At 42.2% G+C, this 16,291-nt stretch overlaps 1 protein-coding gene across 2 annotated transcripts in view; it reads right to left on the minus strand.

The window, feature by feature from the left end:
- LOC132399241 (uncharacterized) overlaps positions 1-15,792 on the minus strand; it is a 73,449-nt gene extending 57,657 nt beyond the window's left edge. For both annotated transcript variants that reach the window (XM_059979438.1, XM_059979429.1), the window contains exons 1-3: positions 15,694-15,792; positions 8,454-8,544; positions 5,481-5,546 (exon numbers count right to left, since the gene is read on the minus strand). In XM_059979438.1, the coding sequence (XP_059835421.1) occupies positions 5,481-5,546; positions 8,454-8,544; positions 15,694-15,768 (232 nt within the window). In that variant the 5' untranslated portion in view covers positions 15,769-15,792. The remainder of the gene's footprint in view (positions 1-5,480; positions 5,547-8,453; positions 8,545-15,693) is intronic.
- Positions 15,793-16,291: the final 499 nt, after the last annotated feature.

Genomic DNA, 16,291 nt, shown 5'->3' on the forward strand with positions numbered 1-16,291 from the left:
AACAAATTTAAAAGTGGATAAATCTCTGGGTCCTGACAGGATATTCCCCAGGATCTTGAGGGAAGTTTGTGTAGAAATAGCAGGAGCTCTGACAGAGATCTTTAAGATGTCATTAGAAACGGGGATTGTGCCGGAGGATTGGCGTATTGCTCATGTGGTTCCATTGTTTAAAAAGGGTTCTAGAAGTAAGCCTAGCAATTATAGACCTGTCAGTTTGACATCAGTGGTGGGTAAATTAATGGAAAGTATTCTTAGAGATAGTATTAATAATTATCTGGATAGATAGGATCTGATTAGGAGTAGCCAGCATGGATTTGTGCGTGGAAGGTCATGTTTGACAAACCTTATTGAATTTTTTGAAGAAGTTACGAGGAATATTGACGAGGGTAAGGCAGTGGATGTAGTCTATATGGACTTCAGCAAAGCCTTTGACAAAGTTCCACATGGAAGGTTAGTTAAGAAGGTTCAGTCGTTAGGTATTAATGCTGGAGTAATAAAATGGATTCAACAGTGGCTAGATGGGAGATGCCAGAGAGTAGTGGTGGATAATTGTTTATCGGGATGGAGGCCGGTGACTAGCGGGGTGCCTCAGGGATCTGTTTTGGGCCCAATGTTGTTTGTAATATACATAAATGATCTGGATGATGTGGTGGTAAATTGAATTAGTAAGTATGCCGATGATACTAAGGTAGGAGGTGTTGTGGATAATGAGGTGGGTTTTCAAAGCTTGCAGGAAGATTTATGCCGGTTAGAAGAATGGGCTGAATGTTGGCAGATGGAGTTTAATGCTGAGAAGTGTGAGGTTCTACATTTTGGCAGGAATAATCCAAATAGAACATACAGGGTAAATGGTAGGGCATTGAGGAATACAGAGGAACAGAGAGAACTAGGAATAACAGTGCATAGTTCCCTGAAGGTGGAGCCTCATGTAGATAGGGTGGTGAAGAAGGCTTTTGGAATGCTGGCCTTTATAAATCAAAGCATTGAGAACAGAAGTTGGGATGTAATGTTAAAATTGTACAAGGCATTGGTAAGGCCAAATTTGGAATATTGTGTACAGTTCTGGTCACTGAATTATAGGAAAGATATCAATAAATTAGAGAGAGTGCAGAGATGATTTACTAGGATGTTACCTGGGTTTCAGCACTTAAGTTACAGAGAAAGGTTGAACAAGTTAGGTCTCTATTCATTGGAGCGTAGAAGGTGGAGGGGGGATTTGATCGAGGTATTTAAAATTTTGAGAGGGATAGATAGAGTTGACGTGAATAGGCTGTTTCCATTGAGAGTAGGGGAGATTCAAACGAGAGGACATGATTTGAGAGTTAGGGGGCAGAAATTTAAGGGAAACACAAGGGGGTATTTCTTTACTCAGAGAGTGACAGCTGTGTGGAATGAGCTTCCTGTAGAAGTAGTAGAGGCCAGTTCAGTTGTATCATTTAAGGTAAAATTGGATAGGTATATGGACAGGAAAGGAGTGGAGGGTTATGGGCTGAGTGCGGGTAGGTGGGATTAGGTGAGATTAAGAGTTCGGCACGGACTAGGAGGGCCGAGATGGCCTGTTTCCGTGCTGTGATTGTTATATGGTTATATGGTTAAATGCACCCAATGACTTGGCCTCCACAGCCCCTCATGGCAACGAATTCCACAGATTTACCACCCTCTGACAAAAGTAATTTATCCGCATCTCTATTCTAAATAGGCATCCTTCAATCCTGAAGTCATGCTCTCTTGTCCTAGAATCCCCTACCATGGGAAATAACTTTATCATATCTAATCTGTTCAGGCCTTTTAACATCCAGAATGTTTCTATGAGATCCCCACTCATTCTCCTGAACTCCAGGGATTACAACCCAAGAGCCACCAGACATTCCTCATATAGTAACCCTTTCATTCCTGGAATCATTCTCTTGAATCTTCTCTGAACCCTCTCCAATGTCAATATATCCTTTCTAAAATAAGGAGTCCAAAACTGCACACAATACTCCAAGTGTGGCCTCACGAGTGCCTTATAGAGCCTCAACATCACATCCCTGCTCTTATATTCTATACCTCTGGAAATGAATGTCAACATTGCATTCGCCTTCTTCACCACCAACTCAAACTGGGTGTTAACCTTTAGGGTATCTTGCACAATGACTCCCAAGTCCCTTTGCATCTCTGCATTTTGAAATCTCTACCCATCTAAATAACAGTCTGCCCTTTTATTTCTTCCACCAAAGTGCATGACCATATACTTTCCAACATTGTGTTTCATTTGCCACTTCTTTGCCCGTTCCCATAAATTACCTAAATCTCTCTACAGGCTCTCTGCTTCCTCAACACTATCCACTCCTCCAGCTATGTTTGTATCATTGGCAAATTTAGTCACAAATCCATTAATACATGGACAAACATTGACAAACATCGTAAAAAGCAGCGGTCCCAACAGCAACCCCTGTGGAACTCCACTGGTAACTGGCAGCCAGCCAGAATAGGATCCCTTTATTCTCATTCTGTCTTCTGCTGACCAGCCAATGCTGCTTCCATGTTAGTAACTTCCCTGTAATTCCATGGGCTCTTATCTTGCTAGGCAGCCTCATGTGCGACACCTTGTCAAAGGCCTTCTGAAAATTCAAATACATCATGTCTACTGCATCTCCTTTTTCTACCCTGTTTGTAATTTCCTCAAAGAATTGCAGTAGGTTTGTCTGGCAGGATTTTCCTGACTTTGGCCTATCTTGTCAAGTGCTTCCAGGTATTCCACAATCTCATCCCTAGCAATCGATTCCAACAACTTCCCAACCACTGATGACAGGCTAACTGTTGCAAGGGAGTGACTGGGGACGAACCCAAGTGCAGGACACAGGCACGGAGACAGGGTCGAGAGACGTTAGCACAGTTGTGAACGTGGAACGGATAACCGGGGTGTCTTGACTTGGAGACAAGATCTACGTAGAATATCCAGGCAACGGAGCGGAGCTTAGAACTAATAGTCCTAAGGGATCAGGAAACGAGGTATACAGACACTAGAGTCCACCAACAAACTGGCGACCCATGACTGTGCTGCCAGAGTTCTTATCCTATATTCTCTAAAGGGAGGGCCAGGTGTGCTGTAATTAATTCAACTAGCAGCAAATGGGGGTCAGATGACGGGAATGAAGGCCCAATCAAGGAAGTAGGAGTGAGATGGGAGATAGCCAGATGGGACCATGACACTAACAAGTCTATAGTTTCCTTTCTGCTGCCTCCCACCCTTCTTAAACAGCGGAGTAACATTTGCAATTTTCCAGTCATCTGGTACAATGCCAGAATCTATCGATTCTTGAAAGATCATCATTAATGCCTTCAGAATCTCTCCAGCCACTTCCTTCAGAACCCAAGGGTACATTCCATCAGGACCAGGAGACCCTCAGACCATTATGCTTCCTAAGCACCTTCTCAGTCGTAATTTCACTGCACAAAGTTCACTTCCCTGACGCTCTTGAATGTCCGGTATACTGCAGACGTCTTCCACTGTGAAGACTGATGCAAAATACACATTCAGTTTCTCTACCATCTCTGCATCTCTCATTGCAATATCTGCAGCGTCATTTCCTATCGGTCCTATATCTAACCTCAACTCTCTTTTACCCTTTATATACTTAAAAAAGCTTTTAGTATCTTCTTTGATATCATTCACCAGCTTTCTCTCATAATTCATCTTTTTCTTCAGAATGACCTTAGTTTCCTTCTGCAAGTTTTTAAAAGCTCCCCAATCCTCTATCTTCCCACTAGCTTTGGCTTCCTTGTACTTTTGTTCTTTTGCTTTTACTTTGGCTCTGACTTCGCTTGTCAGCCACAGTAGTGTCCTTCTTCCATCTGAAAATTTCCTCTTATTTGGAATATATCTGTCTTGTAATTATTTGCAGAAACTCTAGCCATTGCTGCTCTGATGTCTTTCCTGCAAATGTCCCTTTCCAGTCAGCTTCAGCCAGTTCCCCTCTAATGCCATTGTAATTTCCGTTATTCCACTGAAATACCAACACATTGGATTTTACGTTTTCCCTCTCAAATTTCAACGTGAATTTGATCATATTGTGATCACTGTTCCCCAAGGGTTTCTTAAACTTAAACTGTCTTATCACCTCCGGATCATTGCACACCGCCTAATCCAGCATATCCAGTCCCCTAGTGGGCTCAACAACAAACTGTTCCAAAAAGCCATCCCTTAGAGACTTACCACCAATGCGTACAATGACCTTAGACTATTCATGCTCCCCCTCAAGAATTTTCTGCAGCTCCTCAGACAGCTGGAAGCAATACACCATCCTGGTGTCTCTTCTATGGCCACAGAATCTCCAGTCTGTCCTCTTCACTACTGAGTCTCCTGTTAGAATCACCATGACTGACTAGACCCTCTTTCTGAGCCTCAGGACTGGTCACAGTGCAAGATACCTGACTGCTACTGCTAGGCCCTGAAAAAAATACACCCCTTAACAGTATCCAAAGAGGTGTACCCATTAGTGAAGCAAATGTTCACTGTCTGCTTACTTCCCTAACTTTTCTTGATGGTCACCCATCTATCGGAAGCCTACACCTTGGTTGCGATCAACATAGTCAAATGAAACCAGCCAGCTTCCTTTATCTCTCTGATTGTCTCTAGAACCACCTTCAGTTCTATAGCTCAGATTGTCAGGGGCTACATCTGGGTTCAGTTCACAAGATCACAAGACAAAGGAGCAGAAGTAGGCCATTCAGCCCATCGAGTCTGCTCCACCATGAGCTAAACTATTCTCCCATCTAGTTCCAATTTCTGGCTTTTTCCCCATATCCCTTGATACCCTGACTAATTAGATACCTATCAATCTCCTTCTTAAACACCCTCAATGATTGGGCCTCCACAGTTCACATAGTTGGAGTCATCAGGGAGCCGACAATGGCCTCTGACTTCCCTCATCTTGCTGAAGTGTTTAGATACCATTGTGTCTACACTGAATCAAGGTCAAAGGAAAACAATAAAATAACATCAAAGGCATTTCTTTTCTCTAGAATTTCCAATTAAAAGCGTTACTTTCCCACTAAGTGGTGAGTGCGTGGAATGGGCTGCCGGCGACGGTGGTGGAGGCAGATACGATAGGGTCTTTTTAAAGACTCCTGGACAGGTATATGAACCTCAGAAAAATAGAGGGCTATGGGTAACCCTAGGTAATTTCTCAGGTAAGGACATGTTCGGCACAGCATTGTGAGCCGAAGGGCCTGTATTGAGCTGCAGGTTTTCTATGTTTCTAGGGACTACTAACTTTAAAGGCAATTCCTCTTGCTAGCTTTTTCAACCCTTCATCCAATTGCCCTGGTTTCATAAGAAGATAGTATCTAACCAACGAATAGCTGCATCAATTTACCAGGAAGCACAGTCAATTGCTGTCAAGGATAAAACTCGTTTTCGCTCTCAGTGGCATTTCCCAAGTAAATTTGCTGGACCAGAAAAACAAAGCTATGTGTTTCATACGGTATTGTCTTACCTTTGCATGACACAGGAATGGTACCACTTATATTAACTAGCTTACTTTTAAATCCAGTTTTGTGACCTGGAAGGAAAAGAAAAATATTTTTCCATGAAATTGATTAAAGAAATATTTTCCCTATAAGTATTTGACTAAGCTGCTTTGCATGAGCACACTAATAGTGGGTAATTATATATAACTGTACCAGCATCCTAGGTTCATGGAAAATACAGTGCCTATATAAGTGTTCACCACATCCCCCACTTGGAAGTCTTGACATTTTATTATATTACAACATTGAATCACAGTGGATTTAATATGACTTTTTTGACAGTGATCAATTAAAAAAGACTTTTATGTCAAAGTGAAAATAGATCTCTACAAAGTGATCTAAATTAATTACAAATTTAAATCACAAAATAATTGATTGCATTAAGTATTCATGCTCCCCTCCCTTTTAATATGACACACCAAATCATCACTGGTGCAGCCAATTCGTTTTAGAAGTCACATAATTAGTTAAATGGAGATCTTTATTTTTGGAGACCTATGTACAGTCAAGGTGTTTCAATAGATTGTAGTAAAAATACACCTGTATCTGGAAGGTCCGACTGCTGGTGAGTCAGTATCCTGGCAAAAATACACCATGAAGACAAAAAAACACTCCAAGCATTTCCACAAAAAGGTTATTGAAAAACACATGTCAGCTAGTTTGCCAGAAGCATGTGGGAGACTCTGAAATCAGCTGGAAGAAATTTCTATGGTCTGATGAAGCCAAAATTGAGCTTTTTGGCCATCAGACTAAACGCTATGCGTATCATCAAAAACACATCATCCCTACTGTGAAGCATGGTGGTGGCTGCAACATGCCGGGGGGATGTTTCACTGCAGCAGGCCCTGGAAGGTTTGTGAAGGTAGAGGGTAAAATTAATGCAGCAAAATACAGGGAACTCCTGGAGGAAAACTTGATGCAGTCTGCGAGAGAACTGCATCTTGGGAGAAGATTTGCTTTTCAGCAAGACAATGACCTCAAAAAGCTACACGGGAATAGCTTATAAACAACAAAGTTAATGTCCTGGAGTAGCCAAGTCAGAGTCCAGACTTCAATCCAATTGAGAATTCATAGCTGGACTTGAAAAGGGCTGTTCACTTACGATCCCCATGCAATCTGACAGAGCTTGGGCAGTTCTGTAAAGAAGAATGGGGAAAAATTGCAGTGCCCAGAAGTGCAAAGCTGATAGAGGCCCATCCACACAGACTCAAGGCTGTAAATGCTGCCAAAGGTGCATCTACTAATACTGACTTGGAGGGGGTGAATACTTAAGCAATCAATTATTCTGTGTTTTATATTTGTACTTTGTAGAGATCTGCTTTCACTTTGACATGAAAGGCTCTTTTTCTGTTGATCAGTGTCAAAAACGCCAAATTAAATTCAACACTGTAAAACAATAAAACATGAAAACTTCCAAGGAGGGTGAATTCTTTTTATAGGGACTGTATACAGCTTGACATCACAGTCAAATGTGTGAGCAAATTTTCAGGTTCAAATGTAACAACCATGCACAATGGGCAACACTGTGACGCTATGATTAGAGCTGCAGGCAAACAGTTCCAGAAACAGGTTCAATTCTCATCTCCTCTCTGCGCGGTGTCTGCATGTTCTCCCTGTGACTGCACGTGCTCCACTTAGTGCTCCAATTTCTTCCCACATTCGAACGGCAGTATGGTGGTTCACTGACTGCTTGAAACTGCACCCCCATCCCCCAGTTCGTCGGAGAGTGGTAGAGCCTTGGAGTGTCGATGGGAATGTGGCAAGTGTAAAATAAAATTACAGTAAATGTGAACTTGATGGATAGTACAGAATTGGTGAGAATTTCTATGCATTTATAAAAGGAATATTATTTTAGGTAAAGGAGGTGTCACTGATTCGATTACTTTAGGCTTCAATGATTTACACCACCCTCTCTACCTTAAAAGTTTCACCTCACTTTAGAAATTGTCTCCTGCATTCTCAGCCAAATGAAGTTTTACACTATGTCATCTATCTAAGATTCAATGACACCTCAACCTTGGCAAGTTAACACACTAACTTGTTACAAAGCACATACCTAGTGATCTCCTGTCTCCTTAGTTTCCTCATTAATCTGATGCTAGGCTTCTATTTACTGAGCCCAGGCCAGCTTTCTACACATTCTCAATATCCAAGTTATTTTTTAAATATTCAAACTCCATTTTGAAAGGTCTTTACTTTCATCCCAAATTTACTCTCTCCTTTTGAACTTAAAAGATAGCATGGCTAGAGAACGTTCTGCCTTGTTGCCTCACAGTGCACGGCGCCATGGTTCGATCCTGTCTCAGGTGTTGTTTGTGTAGAACTTGCATGTTTTCCTGGCTATTGCTGGGTTTCCTCCGGGCACTTCAGTTCCCTCCCACATCACAAAGATGTGTCATACTTGTAGACTAGTTACCCCAGGGTGTAGCTAAGTGGACAAAAGAATCAAAACAGAATTTGATGGTCCATAAGAGAGAACAGTTGAATGAGGAACAAGTGGAGGGAATGGGAATGGTGGGAATGCTCTGTGACCTGGTTAGATTCAACAAATAGAATGCTCTTGTTCAAAGTCAAAAGGAAACATGATATTGTGATATGCAATGATTTGGTGACTTTAGGATTCTCCAAAGCACCTTGTAACTATGGCAGTCTTTCTTACTGTAGTCACTATTCAAATGCAGGGAAAACAATTTGCACAGCAAGTTCACACAAGCAGCAACATGATACAGATTGGTTATGCCCTTATGCAACTACTACTGGACTGTACAACATCACCATATTGTGCTGTATTTTCTTTTCAATATCATAAAATTTGTACTTACAATAAAAACTGCATTTTCCAAAAACTGTGATGTTAGCCATCTTAATCATGTAAAGGGGAACAATGAAATATTGAACTGAATTTTTAATTTCTATGTAAACAGAAAATCATTACTCACAATAAAAGTCAAGGTGCACTGACAGGCCTCTGTAGATTGATAGTACATATTTAAGTTCTTTTATAACTTCTTTTGGATGATGATACAATTTCTGCAAAAGAATTTTAAGAAAGGATTATTTGCAACAATGCATTTTGCTGCAAGGCCAACATAACGTGGGGGGGGGGGCATGATAGCATTGCAGTTAGCACAACGCTTTACAGTACCAGCGACCCTGGTTCAATTCCTGCACAGTCTGTAAGGAGTTTGTACGTTCTCCCTGTGACCACGCAGGCTTCCTCCAGCTGCTCTGGTTTCCTCCCACAGTTCAAAGACATGCAGCTGGGTAGGTTAACTGGTCATTGTAAATTGCCCCTTGATTAGGCTGGGATTAAATCAAGAGATTGCCGGGTAACGTGGCACGAAGGGCCAGAAAGGCCTATCCACACTGTATCTCAAAAAAATAAATAACCTGTCACAGCTCTGTTAATTACCCAGTCAGGATTTACTTTTATTTCACTCTGGCTGGCTATGTCACTTCTCTCCATTCTGCCTTCCATTTACAAAAACCAGACAGTGAAATCCCGTCCTAACAGAGTACTGGAGTCATAGACCACGGAGGCAGCCCTTTCAGGCAGGCAGTAATCATCAAGCACCCATTTAAAGAATCCCATTTATTCCTCCCACTTTCCCCTCAGATTCTACTATACAATGGGGGAAATTTACCGTGAATAATTAAGCTACAACCCACATAGTATGTTTGGGATGCAGGAGCAAATCAGAGGATCTGGGCAAAACTCATGAGTGCAGGGAGGATGTATGAACTCTGCATGGAAGTCAGCTTAGGCCCCAGTCAGTGGAAAATGCAACACAGCAGCTCTACTAGCTTCATCACTGTGTCAATCGCTGCCAAAAAAAAACCCTCCAGTAAATTCATCTGAAAATTTGTTACTGCTTAATATGACTGCAGTTCTGATACTCCCACTCTGCCATTGAAAATCTCAGTTTGTTCTCACCTTTCTTCAATTCAAATATTCACAGACAGAATCAACAAAGATACCCCAGTGAGTACACAGCCAATCAAGCTTTTGTTTGAAAGATGTGACATTTTGCATTTCTGGATATTACAAAATGAAGAGTTGTACAAGAATGTGAAAAAAAATCAGTCTTTATCTAACTGAAGCACTGTAAGAGCCAAAAAGCTAATCCTGAATCAGCTTCTGCACCCAACTTGCCGAATATTTCCACCATTTTTCATGTTTATTTTTGATAATTTTTATCGTTTCAGCATTTGATTATTTTTGTTTTGTGAGGAAGCATGGTGGCTAAAGAATGCAGAGCAAGTTCCACAACACCTATTGAAACCAGCATAGAGCTTAATTTAATAACTCCAAAGCACAATATCATTACAAGTCCGAAATGCACTAAAAATGTTGGCAGCACTCAGCAGGTCAAACAGCTTTTATGGAAACAGAACTAAAGCTCATACTTCATGTCAACATTGTTGACCTGCAGAATATTGCATGAAACTTTTTAAAAATTTCTTGTTCAGTAATGTTCACTGCAGGGTAAATGCCAGCTCCAAGAATCCTCCAATTCTGTAAGCCGATAGATCTACAGCATCCAACTTAGATCTAGAGCAGGGAGATAAGTGGGCAAGAGTCTAAAGCATTCAGGAAAATTTATACCTCTGCAGCATAACGACTTATCCAAATGAACATCTCTCACACCTCACCATAACCAAGAATTCACCTTGCCAAAACGGCAGAAACAGAACAACAAAATTCAGATCAGTTAGGCTGGTATCAGTGAGAGGGATGCTGCTAATCATTCTTATTAACAAAGTGGAAACTGGGCACTTAGAAAATAATAACAGGACTAGGCCTGGACCTGTGGAAGTGAAATCATGCTTGACGTAGCAGATGAAGCTCTTTTGTGGCTGTAACTAGCAGAATAGATAAGAGAAACACAGTGGATGTGATGCATTCTTGAAGGCCTTCAATAAAAGGTTAGAAAACAAAAATGAAGCAAATGAAATGGGTCACTTTGCATTTGGGAGATGGTGACTTGCTAGATGATACAGAGATCAGTGCTAGAGTTTCATGTATTCAGTACGTCAATGATTTGTATTAAGGGTCCAAGAGTAATAGATACAAGTTTGCTGATGATACAGGCTGGTACCAGACAGTTTTGAGGAGCTTACAGGATGATATAGACAGGCCAAGCAAATGGTGAAAAATGTGGCAAATGGAGCAGAATTTAGGGAAATGTGAGCTCATACACTTTGGAGAGAACAAACAGAAATGCTGAATACTTTGTAATGTTGGAATATTGAAGGGTGTTAATGTCAAAGAGGCTCGATGTCCTTGTAGATAAATTATTTGAACATCAACATATAGGTAAAGCATACAAGAAAGAAGGCAAAGAAAATGCGGTCCTGTAGAATTTGGAACACTGTCTGCACCCTCCCCGTCCCCCCCGTCCCCCTATAGATTTGCAATAGAGAGTGTGATAATGGTTCAGTAGTTTGATTCCTACTATTATGTCGGGTGAGATCTAGCAGCTAGATTTAGACTAGAATGAGTTTAGAAAAAATGGAAGGTGATTTCAATGAAAGATACACATCTATTTAAATGTTACACAGAGTATTTTCAGAGATAATAGTTGTCAAAACCAGTATTGAAAGCCAGTCTCAAAATGCGAGATGACTGTACAGAGATGAAAAGGAACTTCAAGAGAAAACTGTGAATCTTCGGTATTCTCTACCACGGGGGCTCTGAGTGATCAGCTATTCAACAAAACCAGATGAATTCAGGGACATTAAGGGAGTCATAGAATAAGAAGTTCATGCAGGAAAGTAGTTCTGGTACAATCTGACTGACTGCAGAGCAGATACAAGGGTGTATGTGACAGACGAGCCTTTCATCAAGGCACAACTGCTCAGGCGCATGGGCGTGAGTTAGGCCGGCGGGAAGAATTCAAAGAGAAGACAGCTTTATAGACCCGAGTGAGGTGGAGGATAAATGCATGGCTGAGGGATTGGAACAGGGGGCAGGGATTCAGATTTCTGGATCAATGGGACCTCTTTTGAGGCAGGCCTGTAGAATCTGGAACACTGTCTGCTGAGGATAGGTTGCACTTGAAGCCAAGGGGGGTCGGCAGGGAGGTTTGCCAAGGCTATTGGGGAGAGTTTAAACTAGAATTGCTGGGGGATGGGAACTGAACTGAAGAAACAGAGAAAGGTGCGATCGGCTCACAAATAGAGAAAACCTGAAGACAGTGTGAGAGGGAGGATAGGCAGGTGATGGAGAAGGGATGCACTCAGCCAGCCCAATAGTTTGAGATGAGTCTATTTTAATGCAAGGAGCATCATGAACAAAGCGGATGAGTTTGGAGTGTGGATCAGTACATAGATGTTCTCAGGGAAATGCATGGCAGAAATGTGGCAAATGTTCAGGTGATTTTTGCATGGCGTGCTGCATGGTTACATTCCAATGAGAGAGGGAAAGGATGGTAGGCTACAGGAACCGTGATGTATAAAGGCTGTTGAAAATCTAGTCAAGAAGGAAAAAAAGCTTACGAAAGGTTAAAAAAACTAGGTAATGATAGAGATCTAGAAGATTATAAGGCTAGCAAGAAGGAGCTTAAGAATGAAATTAGGAGAGCCAGAAGGGGCCGTGAGAAGGCCTTGGCCAGCAGGATTAAAGAAAACCCCAAGGCATTCTACAAGTACGTGAAGAGTAAGAGGAATACGTGAGAGAAGAACAATCAAGTGGGATAGTGGAAAAATGTAGCGGAGGTACTTAATGAATACTTTGCTTCAGTATTCACTATGGAAAAAGACTTCAGCAATTCTAGGGATGACGGACAGTGGACTGAAAAGCTTCAGCATATAGACACTAAGAAAGAGGATGTGCTGGAGCTTTTGGAAAGCATCAAGTTGGGCATGTCACCGGAACCAGATGAGATGTACCGCAGATTACTGTGGGAAGTGAGGGAGGAGATTGCTGAGACTCTGGCAATGATCTTTGCATCATCAATGGGGATGGGAGAGGTTTCAGAGGATTGGAGGGTTGCTGATGTTGTTCCCTTATTCAAGAATGGGAGTAGGGATAGCCCAGGAAATTATAGATCAGTGAGCCTTACTGCAATGGTTCGTAAGTTGATGGAGAAGATCCTGAGAGGCAGGATTTATGAACATTTGGAGAGGCATAATATGATTAGGAATAGTCAGCATGGCTTTGTCAGAGGCAGGTCGTGCCTTATCAGCCTGATTGAATTTTTTGAGGATGTGACTGAACACATTGATGAAGGTAGAGCAGTAGATGTAGTGTATATGGATTTCAGCAAGGCATTTGATAAGGTACCCCATGCAAGGCTTATTGAGAAAGTAAGGAGGCATGGGATCCAAGGGAACATTGCTTTGTGGATCCAAAACTGGCTTGCATACAGAAGGCAAAGAGTGGTTGTCGATGGTCATATTCTGCATGCAGGTCGGTGACCAGTGGTGTGCCTCAGGGATCTGTTCTGGGACCCTACTCTTATTGATTTTTATAAATGACCTGGATGAGAAAGTGGGGTGAGGAGTTAGTAAATTTGCTGATGACACAAAGGTTGGAGGTGTTCTGGATAGTGTGGAGGGCTGTCAGAGGTTACAGCGGGACACCGGTAGGATGCAAAACTGGGCTGAGAAGTGGCAGATGGAGTTCAACCCAGGTAAGTGTGAGGTGGTTCATTTTGGTAGGTCAAATATGATGGCAGGATATAGTATTGATGGTAAGACTCTTAGCAGCCAGAAGGATCAGAGGGATCTTGTGGTCTGAGTCCATAGGACACTCAAAGCTGCTGCACAGGTTGACTCTGTGGTTAAGAAGGCATATGGTGTATTGGCATTCACCAATTGTGGGTTTGAGTTTAGGAGCCAAGAGCTAATGTTACAGCTAAATAGGACTCTGGTCAGACTCCACTTGGAGTACTGTGCTCAGTTCTGGTCGCCTCACTATAGGAAGGATGTGGAAGCCACAGAAAGGGTGCAGAGGAGATTTACAAAGATGTTGCCTGGATTGGGGAGCATGCCTTATGAGAATAGGGCGAGTGAACTTGGCCTTTTCTCCTTGGAGCGACTGACCTGATAGAGGTGTATAAGGTGATGAGAGGCATTGATCATGTGGATGGTCAGAGGCTTTTTCCCAGGGCTGAAATGGCTAACACAAGAGGGCAGAGTTTTGAGGCGCTTGGAAGTAGGTACAGAGGAGATGTCAGGGGAGGAAATACTCTTCTGCACACCACAGTTATTACACAGGATCATTTGAGTTACTGTCACCATCTTGTCATCTTGAACCAGTCTGACCATTCTCCTCTGAACTCTCTCATTAACAAGGCATTTACACTCACAGAACTGCCTGTGGATTTTTCTTTGTGCCATTCTCTGTAATCTCTAGAGAATGCTGTAGCTGAAACTCCCAGGAAATCAACAGTTTCTGAGATACTCAACCACCCATCTGGCACCAACAATCATTCCACATCCAAAGTCACAAAGTCATTTACTCCCCATTCTGAACAACAACTGAACCTCTTGACCATGGTTGCATGTTTTATGCACTCTGTCACGTTCGGCTGGTTAGATGTTTGTTTTAACGAGCAGGTATACAGATGTTCATAATAAAGTGGCCACTGAGGTATGATCATGCGGTACAGTTCTAATGTTGTTCTTAAGCTTGCTGATGACACCACTGATGTTGGCAGAATCAAAGGTGATGATGAGTTGAGATATCGGAGGGATGTTGAAAATCCGGTTGAGGAGTGACACAACTTTTCACTGATGATTATCAACTACAGGAAAAAGAAGATGGATGTCCATGAGCTAGTCAGTCTTCATTAAGGGAAAAGAGCCAGGGAGGGTCAGTAGCTTTAAATTCCTTGCTGTTAACAGCTAAGAGAATCTGTCCTGGGACCAGTATGCAAGTGCCGTCACAAAGAATGCACAATAGCACCTCCACTTTCTTACAAGTTTGCATAGATTTGGCTTGTCAAAAAAACTTTGACAACTTCTACTTTATAGCTGCACAGTGGAGAGCATCCTAACTGGAGGCATCACCACCTGGGATGGAAGACCAATGCGCTGGAATGCTAAAAGCTAAAGAAAATGGTGGACACAGCCCAGTCCATCACAGACAAAAATCATTGAAGATATTTACATGCAACACTGTCACAAGGAAGCAGCATCCATCATCATAGATCCCCACCATTCAGGCCATGTCCTCTCCTTGCTATCACCATTGGGCTGGAGATACAGAAGCCTTAGGTCCCACCAGTTACTACCCTACAACCATCAGGCTCTTTAATTGGGTTGGACATCTTCAATCTTCACTACTCTGACCTGATTCCATAACTCACAGACTCACTTTCGCAAGGTCTCTACAGCTCAGTTGCTCAGTACTGTTTATTTTGTTTGCACAGTTTGTCTTCTTTTGCACATCAGCTATCAGTCCTTAAATGTTTATATATAGCTTTTTTATGTAAAATTATATATATTTTTTGTTCCTGAGAATGCCTGCAAGAAAATGCGGGGTGCTGTGGTAGTGTAGGGGTTAGCGCAACGTTTTACAGGCCAGAGCGTTCCAGAGTTTAGAGTTCAATTCCGGCTCTGTTCTGTCAGGAGTCTGTACAGCATCCCAGTGGCTTTCCCCGGCGCTCCGGTTTCCTCCACAGTCCGAAAACGTACTGGGTGGGCTAACTAGTCATTGTAAAAATTGTCCCGTGATTACATTAGGGTTAATCGGGTTTGCCGGCTCGAAATAAATACTAAATGAATCTCGAGCTGGTACACGGTATCATATGGTTACATTGCTAGGTACTTTGAACTTTGGCTCATTTACTATAGCTCCAGGAGCCTGTGCGATATGTACCATTCCACACTGTAACTTTGCATCTCAGGACGTAAACACCACTTTGTGTTTTACATTGTAACTACTTCCCAGTGGTGTAATCACCCTTCACAGTTAACCATCATCCCGAGACAATTGGCACTATTTAGTGCAAAGAGTTTTCACTCCTTAAATGCCACTGCAGATCCAGGCACATCATACTTCACGGCAACCTTACATCCCTGTGCTCTCTCTCTCGGTCCATCCAGTGCAGGGTGCAGCTCCCCACAGCCGAGCCGAGGCGGTCCCGTACCCCCCAGTTTATCTGGTCTCTCGCGAACGTCCTGCCGGTGTTCCAAGTATTCCCGTGCTCCAAGCCCCCGCTGCCAACTCACCTCTAACAAGTTATTTATTCGGGGCTCCGAAAAACTCATCGTTCTGTCGTCAACATAAAAGCGAGCATCCTGCATTCAGAAGCGAAACCGAAACTCGGCCCAAAACGTCAACACGTTATAATCAGCTGAGCTCTGGACGCAAGTCCGGAAGTACAACGCCTGGACACATACACCGAACGAACTTTTGGTGATCCAACTACACGGCTTCATAATATGATTAACGCATAAAGTATAAAATTGAGAAGAGCACAATGTACATGATATTTGTAATACGGAAACATGGCGAAAGTAATATAATAATGAAAATAACTGCACGTGATTCATGATCCGTAGCTCAGTACTATGCATTTAGCACAACAGTGGCTCATGCATCTAAACCGATGCATTTGAGCCACATAGTGTATGTTGTACACCAGCAGGACACTGCACCATGCATCGTGTACTGTGTTATTAATAACATACTAAAGATACTGTATATGCATCAAATTCACTGATACAAAAATATAGTGCTTGCAATAAGAATAATAGCGTGCATAAGACAAATAATATGGTGCAACTGATATAATAAAATGGAGAATGAGATAGAATAATATGGAAC

The sequence above is a fragment of the Hypanus sabinus genome, chromosome 1, assembly GCF_030144855.1.
Source record: "Hypanus sabinus isolate sHypSab1 chromosome 1, sHypSab1.hap1, whole genome shotgun sequence".
In the NCBI taxonomy this organism is placed as follows: Eukaryota; Metazoa; Chordata; class Chondrichthyes; order Myliobatiformes; family Dasyatidae; genus Hypanus; species Hypanus sabinus.